Here is a 12,330-nt window from a genome sequence, read left to right on the forward strand (position 1 = left end):
ACTGGTTTCAACTAAATTGCCATGTCTTGCAGATACTGTTGAACAGACTAGAAGATTTTTGTGCTTCATCAGTGTGTAATTCAACTTATGATGACCATGTGGTATGTCATGAGGTACAGGCAGTGCTGATTTTAGCTCCCACACACAGAAGGAAAATTTGTAAAGTTCTTCACTGTTGGAACAAAAGTTCTAACTGCTCCTTTTGGCAGTAGCTGTATAGTGACAAGAGGCTGGATCCTAGCCTGTATATGGTATGCACTTTTGCAAATTGTTCTGCCATTATGGGGACTGTGTGACCTGGGTTGGTGTGGAGGTTTTCATTGTAACCTACTCATTTGTGGGTACTTTTTCTGCATTCAGTCATTGCCATTTGGCTGCACAGTTTCCTATTTGTCTTGCTTCTCATGTCTTTTTGTAGGGTGTTGTATGAAAGAAAATATTTGACTGCATTGGCTTCTATTTTTGTATTGTCAGTTTACATTAAATGTTTCACCATTGTAAAGCTGAAGTAGATGGTAGGACAGGTAGTAGTTTCTCAGAAATTAACACATCAGATAGACATTAAAATGCTAATTACAATTTGTTGTGTCTGTGTGTAATGACACGAACCTTGATAGGTGAGTCTGTTGATATAATATCCTTTTGCATTCACAAGTTCCAAATCATTCAATGTGAAATGGATCCAGAAATACGAATATTGTTACTGTTTTGCATAAGAAGACTGCTGAATATTAATGATTATGCAGTGATCTGGTGAATTTTATTTCTTGGGGAGATTTAAATCACTCATTTCTCAGTGATGACTCTCCATTCTTTCAATTTTTTTTGTGACCATGTTGTTCTGTTAAATGTCTTATAATGTTTGTGCTGCCATCTGTACACCCCCCCCCCTCCCCCGCCCCCCTCCTGTGTATTAATACAAGCATCATATAGTATCTTTGCACATATGATAGATGTAAGACAAGCATTGGACTACATTTACCATAATGACCCGAAAATAAGTCACACTTTTTATCCTAATTTCACTCTCAGAAAGTTAGGATGTAGCTTATATCTGCTACCTTGTCTTTTTACATACTATTGCTGTGACAATCCAACTAGTATCTGTAACCAGAACTGGTGGGAAGGCATTTTATTACGCAACAGTGCAAAATTTTACTGGTATTTTATTGGTGTTAACATTGTGTAGGTCCACCAGTATTGTTTCATTAGCTTATAATTCAGTTTCAGTCAGATACTGGTAAGAAAGTGTGATTTATGCTGATATGAACAACCATTTAGAATGAAAATCATCTTCAAGCCAAGGAATTTGGCATAGTTACGATGAAAGTTTGAAACTTACTGTTGTGTGTTACACCAAAACCGCTGTTGTACATTACACCAAAACCACAAAGCTGGAAGAAAGTATGGACTGGATGAATCTAATGAGCAACATTGGGTTGCTTCAGAAGCAAAGTGAAAGCAGGCAGTTTCAATGAGAAAAACATTCAGGGGTCCAAAATGCGACAAATATCTGGAACTTGAAGCAAAGGTTGTTTCCTGTGAGCAAGTTGGGAGGAAAGATGGGATGCCTATGTCACAAGAAATTATCCAACTGAATGCCTTGGAAATTGCAAGAGTCTTAAATGTGCCACAAAGAGAATTTGATGCGGGTATTGGTTTATGTCCTTGGTTTTTACGGAGAAGTGGCATTGTTCTTTGACAGTATTACACCAACACAGAGGGCCTGCAGATTGCAGATAATGCAAACAGATTTCAAGGAGAAAATGGTTAACTTCATCCATTTGCAAAAGCACTTCATCATATTGGCAATGCTGAACAACTACCAGTATTTTTTGACATGCCAAGCAATATGATAGTAGACATGAAAGGGGTGAAATGTATCCTCTTAAGAGAATAACTGCGATGTTAGCTGTTACTGTCAATTGGGGAAAGTTATCCACTTATGTCATTCTGAAGAAAAAAACTAGAAAACATTTCTAAGCACGTAGTGATTCACTGCCAGAAAAATGGCAGGATGACAACACAGCTGATTGTTGGCTCGCTGTCTAATGCTTTGGATCAGAGACTTGGAGCACTGCTAAGTCTTTAAATGTAAAATGTAGTGACTTGGCTTCCGTGTATTTCAGAAACCACTGTAGCCATTGACATGAAACTTTTACACGGCATTAAACTGTATGTTCTGAGTCTACTGAACTAAACTAATTGCATTTCAGCCACTGCTTTCAGAAATACAACTTTCTAATTACACAGTTAAAACTTTGTGTACTTTTTTTGTATGTTATCCTAAATAATTTTAATTATACATAACATTATGGTCTTCTTTTAGTTCACTAGACTCAGGGTATGTATGTTATTACTCCCTGAAAATTAGAATACTCTACTCGAAGTGGTTTCTGAGATTTAGGGAAAAATGCAACAGAAAATGTAAATTTTCAGGAATGGCCTCCAAAGTTTCAAAAGACTGTAACTCATTTAATATATGCTTAGTTTTTTATTTTTAATCACTCAGAAGCACCCTACACCACACTGTATATCATCCTCTTGATCTTTCTCCAAATTTTTTCTTCTTCCCTTCTTTCTGGACTCCTTAGTGGCCAACTGTGCGAACCTTGTCCATCCATTCAAGTTCTCTGATGCAGTCTGCTCCAGGATTAATTCCCATATCCTGTAGCACTTTCACCATACCATCATACCAATGTTGCCATCATTTAAAGCAATAACAGCATCACTGCCCCCCCCCCCCCCCCCCCTCCACTTTAGTGTCTTCATTCCATAAAAACATTTTTTGGTAAGCAAATCCATATAAGATTACTGAACGACTCATTGGGATTTTGAGTCTGACCACGCAGACATTTCTTCAGTAATTCAGGATTTGCCAGGTCTCTGTAAATAGGTTTTATGATATCCATGACTGCTGCTGGGATGGAATGTTTATGGCTGTATGAACTGTTTGAGTACTGGGCTTTGCAGTAATTGCACCATGAATCAGGTCCAGGAGGGTAAAGGTGGTATACTGGTTTTTCATCAGTTAACAGTCTGTGGAAGAAGATAGCCCATACTGCCTGCTTCATTTTCAACAAATCCTCAGTATTATTTCTAATGGCCATCCCATAATACTGCTTTAGTTAATCAATCATTTTGTCTGTAAGCCTGCCTCTGATTGTTTCACCATCAAAAAGTTTCTTGTCTCTCAAACTTTGTTTCAACTTTACTGGTTTTAACAGTGCTGCCAATACAAACACATAATTTAACCTTTATAACACAGCAATCCACAGCCCTCTAAATAAAGAACTACCGATTTTTATTAGGTCTTGAAGTAGTGCACGTAAAAATTTTAACATTTTCAACCAGTGTAGATTATATTAAAAATAAATAAAATAAAATACTTCTCATGTGAGTTTATAAGTGATATATTTATATATTTGGAAAATTACAAATTTTATAAAGAGATAAAAATCCGAAAATGTGAATTTTTTTTCTGTTCTAACTCCCCTTAAGGGACATCTGAAGTAAAAGATAAACTTGCTGCCCCAAACATATACTTCGTCATAAAAACCAGAGGAATGACTTCAAAACAGCAGGTGCCACATGTGGCCTCATAAGCAAGCCTTTCAAGAACAGCCCCAGAAGACCATTTCCTTTCACCATCTGGTGAGTCTGAGAAGCCATGTCACCCTTCTGTGTGAGTGGACTCTTGCTTCATGGTCCTCCATGTTTTCAGAATCTACCATCAAGGGGTTCAAGAAATGCTGTGTATCGAATGTATTGGAGGGCAATGAGGATAACATGTTGTGGAAGAGAATGTGAGTGAGAGTGATGAAGTTAATACTGGTACTTATAGTTCTGAGAGTGAATAAGGTAAAATATGGTACCAGTATATTAGGTGCATATGTCTTATATCATATGTTAGAACAAATGTTTATGGTACATACATACATCTCACACGTAACAACAAGTAAATCTCTGGTAACTTTTCTCCTTTTATTTTTGTGCAAAATATTTTGTTTTAATTTCTTCCTTGAAATTTAGAGGTGTGGCTTACATGCAGTGGCAACTTATTATGGGGCCAATATGGTACAAAGCTGAGAAACAGCCAGTGGAGGCCATATGTTGCATATATTTTTGGAGGTTAATCCATGAAATATAGGAACTATGTTGCTCATATTTCAAGTGTTAAAAACTTGAGGGTTACTCAGCAAGCAGTGAAGAGATGCATGTTGGAAATTACTATAAGAGACCAGAAAACAGACAATTTGATTGGGAGTGTAAGAGATAATTAAGAGTGTATTGAAAACAAAATGAATGTGGGAAGACATGTAGCCAGATGAATGGATTTAGAGTGACTAAAGAAGTCCTTTGCTGGATTGCAAGAGGTAAGAAAAGACCAAGATGATCTTACAGAAGATGGATAGATGACAACAGAAAATGTGCTGGTGCATCTTGGGTGCTTATAACTGAAGACTAAAGAATTGAGAAGTTTGGCAGAGGTGTTTGCTCTGCTGTGAATATCAAGTAGCTCATGGTAATTGAGACCATATTCATTTAGTTGAAAATACTGAGCCTGGACAGACTTTACATTTATGAGTCTGTCTGATTGCAAATCATTATCATTTAAACAACACAGGGTATTGCAACAAAATAAACATAGCTACAACACAAGAAATATGGTGTTATCTCAATGACACAGGCTAGAATAACAAGTTATCAGAAAAGCACTTTGTTTGTAAAAATTACATTACTCATAAACCACCTCATCATGCAAAACAATAGGTGAAACAAAAGATCTATAAAAATGAACTTGAATGATCTCTGATGTAGGCCTACTAATAATGTGAATAGTTGACTAATACCTACCAATAAATGATTTCAGAGAATGTGTAATTTTGCATGGAAACTGTATGTCATTTGTGAGTACCTACAGCTTTCATTCAATACATAATTTCTTTCTTTATCATTCTTCTTGATTTTGCCAAAATCTCTGTATTTTGCAATGTAATTATTGAAAATTCTCCTCACTTGGATTACTAGATCACTTAATAGAATGCAAACACCTTTCTTTCTGTCATGCTTCCTTATTATACACTGGATATTATAAGTGCTCTCAAAATAAACAAACACATTGATTAAGAGATTATGCATTTTTCATAAAAAAAATTCTGCCCAGTCACATGTATTGGAAGGTGTTCCAAGTTAAGTTAAAACTGGAATTAGTAAACTAGCGAGAGACTGAGGTGGTTTTGAGGAATGTGGTGGACTAAATAAAATAGTTACCAGAAATAAACTTGATAATTAAAAGTTCTGATGGACTGTTAATAATTTAGGAGTGAAGGAGGCTGCTCACTGAATAGTAGAAGCTTTGAGTCACCAACAGTCACACAAAAATGAATGAAAAAATCTTTGCCAGCTTTCGGATGATGCAGATGGATGTTATCCTTGCAATACATCCTTTGCTTCTGTAATCCTCCAGGTCTCAAAGTGCACTAACTAACTGCACTAACAATTTCTACCCAGCAGTCTCCCCTTTCTGTGTCTTATCACCCCCTCCCAACCGTGACTCCACACCACTCTCATCATGGTCATCAAATATTGCATGAGTTGCCTTTCTGTCCTGCATTCCTATCCCATACCCTATCCCACACACCTGCTACCTCTCTCTGAGACGCCAGCTACACCTCTTCCCATCTCTTTCTCCCTTTGCCCACACCATCCTCCACAACCCCTCGCTTAATCCACTGGCCAAGCTGCTGTCCCTGCACTGTGTGTTCAGCCAGCACAATGTAACTGCAGAAGTGTGTGTGTGTGTGTGTGTTTGTGTGTGTGTGTGTGTGTGTGTGTGAAGGATTTGACTCTTTTTTACATATGCATGTTGAAGATTCAATGGTTCTACTATTTAGTGAGCAGTCTCCTTTACTCCTAGATTAGTTATCAGAAATATGTAGTTTAGCTTCAACTTCCACTTGGCAATTATAAGCCACAAAAACTTTACCTTTTACTTTTTTCTGTATAAAACTGTCAAGGTAGTGAATATCATAGGAACAAAAAAAATTTTATTTCTTTGAAGACGAGGAAAATAGGCAAGCTTTCCTGCCAAATACACATTGTATTGTTTCATAAATTTCTCTGCAGTCCTATCAACACTGTTGAATTTAATTGGACTTTAAACCCCAGTCCCTCTTATTTTCCTGTTTTAGCCCTGATTGTTTGGTTGTCGCAAGTATGAATACCTTCAGTTAATGTTCAGTATTTCTTTTCACAGTTCTGTTACTGTTGTTAATTTTAATGGCACAGCCAGAGATGTAATAAATACTAGTTACCAGCAAGAAAGAACAATTACCTGATGCATATAATTTCTTACAGTTCACTATTTTGATGTGTTGATTAATAATTGATTTACTGTTGTGCTTTTGAAATATTGATATAATATGATCCTTCTGAAATCCTTGCAATATATATAAACCATTGTTTATTGTGTATACAGGAAAAATGGTTGATATCAATCCTGAGTGTGTTTGGTTGTTGCAGGTCCATGCTATACATGGCAAATAACTAAGTGGCTTGTCTCTGAAAAACCAGTTGATGGTTGTCAGGCAGGTAGTGCAGACAATACTTCAAGCCCAGAATCAGCCATAAGTAAGTGGTACGGATGGAGTAAAGACGAACAAAGTCACTGGCCAAGAGAAATTACTGATTCTATCAAATTTCTTGAAAACAGAGTGCCAGATACACATTGTCACCATTGTTCTGAAGACTTCTCTGAAAAGGATGATTTGTTAAGGCATATAAATGAGGAGCACCTAGAAGAAGATGTTGGCTATTTTCAATGCAGCAAATGCTTTACATCATTTGATAGTAAGAATAATATAATAAATCATCTGCAGAATATAAACAACATGTGTAGACTCTGTTCAGAATACTTTTGCAGTGCTTCAGGTCTTCAGACACACTATCAAGATCATAAGAGAATGTACAGGTATACTTGTGATCATTGTAAAAGTAGGTTCCATAATGAGGTTCAGTATCAGCAACATGCACTACTACACGAAGGATATAAGATTGATGATAGTAGTCTTCATAAAAGAAAACATAATAGGAGCTATAAGAAATCCACAAAAAAGCGACGATCTATAAAAAGACCATATGAGTGTGTCCTTTGTCCAAAGACATATGCTTATAAACATTCTCTTGAAGTTCACATACAGAAACACAACCAAGAAAAAATACTCAAATGTAATTTTTGCCCATCTACATTTTACAGTAAACATTCCTTCATTGACCATATGACTATGACACATCCTGCTAGGAACTCCTCTTTAACTGAAAAATTCAGTATTGTCTCATCTTATGGAGCCCAAAGTAAAAAGGATTTAGGTAGTGATGTATCTACCTGAGGTAACTCCAATTGTATAACAAAACTAGTATATTTTCACCACTACCATCAGTGTACATGAACTCAGATGTATGTATACACACATACATATGCGTGGGATTATTGTAGGCCTTAGTCTGTAATTAATACCTGAAAAAAAGTGTGCAGTCAGTATATGTGAGCAACATATAACATTCGTTTTAGTTAATGACGCTCTTTAAAGAAGATGTGAAAATTGATATTACCTGATAAAATGCAAAGAAACATTCTGTAAATTGTGTGAAAATTTCAGCTTTTCAAATATTTCCTGTTGTAATAAAAGGAAGAAGGATTTTGTCTTTGAAATATCTTACATAAGTCAAAACTTGTAATACACAAAAGAGCTACTTTATGACATCTGTTTTTCATTCTGCAAAAATAAACACTTAATGTGTGTACGAACACTCTCAGTTCCTTTGACCCAGGCTGTTCCAGCTCGAGTATCCATCTGTAGGCAACTCGGTGCTCACCAGCAGCAGTGGGCAAGCAACTGATGTGCAGGCAGTCAGGCCACAAACTACATGATTGTACTACCCTGGCTGAGTGCCTGTGCACAGGTTTGGCCTCATTGCTTTTGCATGCACAAAAGTACATGAAACAGAGCTGCCTCATCTGCACCTGTCTGCAGGTGAGCAGATTGTTGGCCGTGGACACTTGTGCCCGATGGGGCATTGTTGGAGCAGTCTACTTTAACCCCTTCATTGTCATATTGCAATGATATGTCCAAAATTATCATAATTTTTTGTAGTTTATAGATTTTTTGTAGTTTATAGATTTGTGTTACAGTATTGTTTGTAGATCTAATCAGCTGCCAAAAAAAGATGCAAAATATTATCATAAGTTAAACTGAATATAAATTTTATGGTATTACAATTAACACAGAGCATAGTGTAAAATAGTTAGGCTCTTTATAATCTATACAATAATATTGGCTGTGTGAATGTATTTTCCTTTGATTTGCATTACAATGATTTATGCACACTGCTTTTTTTTGGTTGTTACTTCCTTTTTATTGGTAGTGTGAAATATCAGACTTTGTACTCCATAGAAGTGAAGAGGTTCTGGTGCTTTTCCTGGACTTCTCGATTTTGGAGAACATAAACTACTGTGTTGGGCCAATGGCCTTGCTGCAGTGGTAACACCGGTTCCAGTCAGATCACCGAAGTCAAGTGCTGTCGGGCTGGGCTAGCACTCGGATGAGTAACCATTCGGCCTGCCGAGCGCTGTCGGCAAGCGAGGTGCACTCAACCCTTGTGAGGCCCACTGAGATACTACTTGATTGAAAAGTAGCGGCTCCGGTTCCGAAAACTGACATACGGCTGGGGGAGCGGTGTGCTGACCGGTGTTACGCTGGGATGGTTGCTTCTGTTAATGTCCATCTACATTGCAAGGGTTTCCTTTACTATTGTATTAACAATGGAGGATTCGTGAATTCCAAACAGTGCCATTAAAAGAGAGAGAAGAAGAAGAAGAAGAAGAAGAAGAAGAAGAAGAAAGAAACAAAGCATCATTTGTAACCCCTTTTGCTGACTGGTGGTTAATATGACAGGTGTTTGTCTTTATGCTTACTGCACCCATAATAAAGACATCAAAAACTTCTTGTAGTTTCATATTCACGTCCTTCAGAGCCAGTATCCTGACTTGCAGGAAAGCCAAAATATCTCCTCTACTTATATTCTTGCTCAGTTTTCCTAGTGGCATGTCTTCCTTGTTCAAGTTTGTAGTGCCATAAAAATCTTATATCAATTACTAAACTGTCTGTTTGTAAGGATCTATAAAAGTTAACAGTTGTCAGACAGTGCCTCTTGTTCAAAAAAAGGATTGATCAGTGTCATTAAAATGTGGGAAGATGTAAGAAGATATTTGCACATTTCATCAAAGCCGGCCGGAGTGGCTGAGGGGTTCTAGGCGCTACAGTCTGGAACTGCGCGGCCGCTACGGTCGCAGGTTCGAATCCTGCCTCGGGCATGGCTGTGTGTGACGTCCTTCGGTTAGTTAGGTTTAAGTAGTTCTAAATTCTAGGGGACTGATGACCTCAGAAGTTAAGTCCCATAGTGCTCAGAGCCAGTTTTTCATCAAACTTTGTGTCATTCTCAGTATAGGTTATGGCAGATATTACTAATAAACTTTTCGATTATGTTACATAAAACTCTTTTTGGTGGCATACACACTTGCAAAATCTAACAATGGAAACTCGAGGTAGGATTATCAATAATATAGGAAAAGGTAAATTGCTACTTACTGTAAAGATGACATGCTAGGTTGCAGACAGACACAATTAAAAAGCAGTTACTATAAGCTTTTCGCCACAGCCTTTGTCAGAAAGAAAGAAACACAACCATTCATTCAGACAAGCAAGCACATTTCACTCACATGACTGCTGACTCAGGAGCTGCCAGTGTTGACATTGGTGTGCTTGCTTGTTTGAATGAAGGGTGTGTGTTTCTCTCTTTCTAACGAAGGCTGTGGCCAGGAGCTGATGTGTAAGTGTTTTTTAACTGTGCCTGTCTGTAATGTAATATGTTGCCTTCACGGTAAGTAGCAATCTATCTTTTCTTACACTGTCAATGTACTACAGTCGCAGAAATTCAACTACTGTAATCTTTCTCTCGGGAGTCTGCAACTGCTTGCATTGTTTTTGTGAAGATGCACCTGAAAATTATTTGATTATATTGCAGTTCAGGTAACTTTACAATGCCTTGTGAATTTCTTGACTTGTAGCTGCCACTATTCTGAAGTGAACTGAACTGCATTATCCTTTTATCCCTTCAAATAAGTTACAAACTAATTTATTATCCTGGAAGAGAGGACAATGTGTGTTGCCTTCAGTGACTACTGTAGTTAGTGTTACATGTTCTGTAGATCTCTTGAGTGATTCTTTTATTGAAATTATGTGGAATGAGTCATTTTATAAATATTCGTGCATGGAATGAAAGGAGTATATCCTGAGAAATGAGATTTAAAACTTGCTTTGCTACCTGTCAGACATTTTATATTATTGGTCAAATGATCAAAAACTTTTGTTGGTGAATAATGAACTCATTTTTGAACCTATTGCTAGCTATAATAATGTGTAAGATAGGTCACTATTCTACTCAAATTGTGCTGGATTATTGATGATGAATTTCATTACCCACAGCAAATATCTTTATTGTGTTGGTTCACTTAAAATGCCTAACTTCTTGATGATGAGGTGCCAACGTGATGACTTCAGGTGAACACCACATGTGTCCTTGCCGCCCACTTTCCTGCAATCAATACTTTCTTTGTAAGTGATAAACAGCAAGATTTTGCAAAAATGATAATGTGAAATTAGTGATTTTTCATGAAATATTGCAAAATTGGCAATTTCTACAATATGGTGTGAAATTTTTAATTACATTATATAAAAGTGTTACAAATCTGAGGATGGCAGTTTACTAATAGTTGCCACAAATAGTCGTTGAGTGTTGAAGTTGCATTTTACATCTAATTTCTTCAATGCTGAGGTTTGTGTATAATATTAAAATGATAGCTTATTTCCCTCTAACAAACTTTTCCAGAATGATGAAAATAGCAATGAATTGAGGGGGAAAAGAACACTGAATATGGCAAAAAATAACACTGAATTTGGCAAATAAATAACAACAAATTTGACAAATAAATAACACTGAATTTTGTGAAAACTGCATAATTTAGCAAAAAATAACAACGAATTTGGCCAAAAAAATAACATGGTAAAAAGTAACATCAAATTTAGAAAAGCCCAGACTTTGGCAAAAAAACACGAGTTTGGCAACAAACAACTCTGAACTTGACGAAAAAGACATCAGATTTGGGAAAAAAAGGTTCATGAATTTGGAAAAAAATACTGCTATTGAGAAAAAGTAACCCCAAATTTGGCGGAAAATAAAAATGATTTTGGCAGTATTAACAATTAATTTGGCAAAAATAATGATGAATCTGGCAAAAATAACACTAAACTTGGCAAAAAGAAGAAACCACGGAATATGACATAAAGTAAAACAATTTTTTCTTGCCTCTAATGACAAGTTACCTCAGAAAATTATTCTGTAAGACATTACTGAATGGAAATACGCAAAATATGTCAGGAGGTCGATTCATTTGTTTCAAGGACTAGCAATTATACACAGAGAAAAAGTAGCTGAGCTGAGTCATTTAAGCAGTTCGGTAATATTATTACACTGCAGAATAATTTTGTTGTACATGCTTAAATGTACCCAGCAAGCTCAGAGCCACAGAGGCTAGCTCTGGACTGGTGTGCCTAGCAGAAGTTAGGGAGCAAGGTGAGCATTGCTACACAACCCCCCGAACGAGGGAAGCACAAGCACAAATGCCGCAGTGCTACATAACTAGTAATATGAAGTAATACTCCATAACTTCAGCACTAGGGTGTCACTGCAATAGTCAGAGTTGCAGAAATACATGAGCTCAATGACCAACAATAATTATTGAGTTACCACAGCAAAGCAAGGAGCTTTGACAGGACCAATAAACAAGGGCAAATTCAATCATGATCCCAGAGCTCCGCATCGTGGCAGCAGGCTTGGCCATGTCTCCGCAGTATCCTTCCTTTCAGGAGTGCTAGTTCTGCAAGGTTCGCAGGAGAGCTTCTGTAAAGTTTGGAAGGTAGGAGATGAGATACTGGCAGATGGTAGAGCACTTTCCCGCGAAAGGCAAAGGTCCCGAGTTCGAGTCTCGGTCGGGCACACAGTTTTAATCTGCCAGGAAGTTTCATATCAGCGCACACTCCGCTGCAGAGTGAAAATCTCATTTTGGATCTGCTGCATTCTTGGTCAGTCCATGATGGATGACCAGGATCTAGTCTTCATGACAGCTAACATCCCGAACCACTCAATCTACTATCATCACCTGAACACTCAATGGGCTGTTTATGAGTGTGCTGATGTGTAAGCTGCACT

At 37.3% G+C, this 12,330-nt stretch overlaps 1 protein-coding gene across 10 annotated transcripts in view; it reads left to right on the top strand.

Annotated features, from left to right (window-relative positions):
* The window catches only part of LOC126236599 (zinc finger protein 33B-like), an 84,487-nt gene extending 76,104 nt beyond the window's left edge, over nt 1-8,383 (top strand). For 9 of the 10 annotated variants that reach the window (XM_049946035.1, XM_049946033.1, XM_049946029.1 and 6 more), the window contains one exon: nt 6,526-8,383. In XM_049946035.1, coding sequence (XP_049801992.1) covers nt 6,526-7,391 — 866 coding nt within the window. In that variant the 3' untranslated portion in view covers nt 7,392-8,383. The remainder of the gene's footprint in view (nt 1-6,525) is intronic. The other variant, XM_049946028.1, reaches the window with a different exon arrangement.
* The last annotated feature ends 3,947 nt before the right edge of the window (nt 8,384-12,330 follow it).

Source organism: Schistocerca nitens, chromosome 2 (assembly GCF_023898315.1).
Source record: "Schistocerca nitens isolate TAMUIC-IGC-003100 chromosome 2, iqSchNite1.1, whole genome shotgun sequence".
NCBI classification, from domain to species: Eukaryota; Metazoa; Arthropoda; class Insecta; order Orthoptera; family Acrididae; genus Schistocerca; species Schistocerca nitens.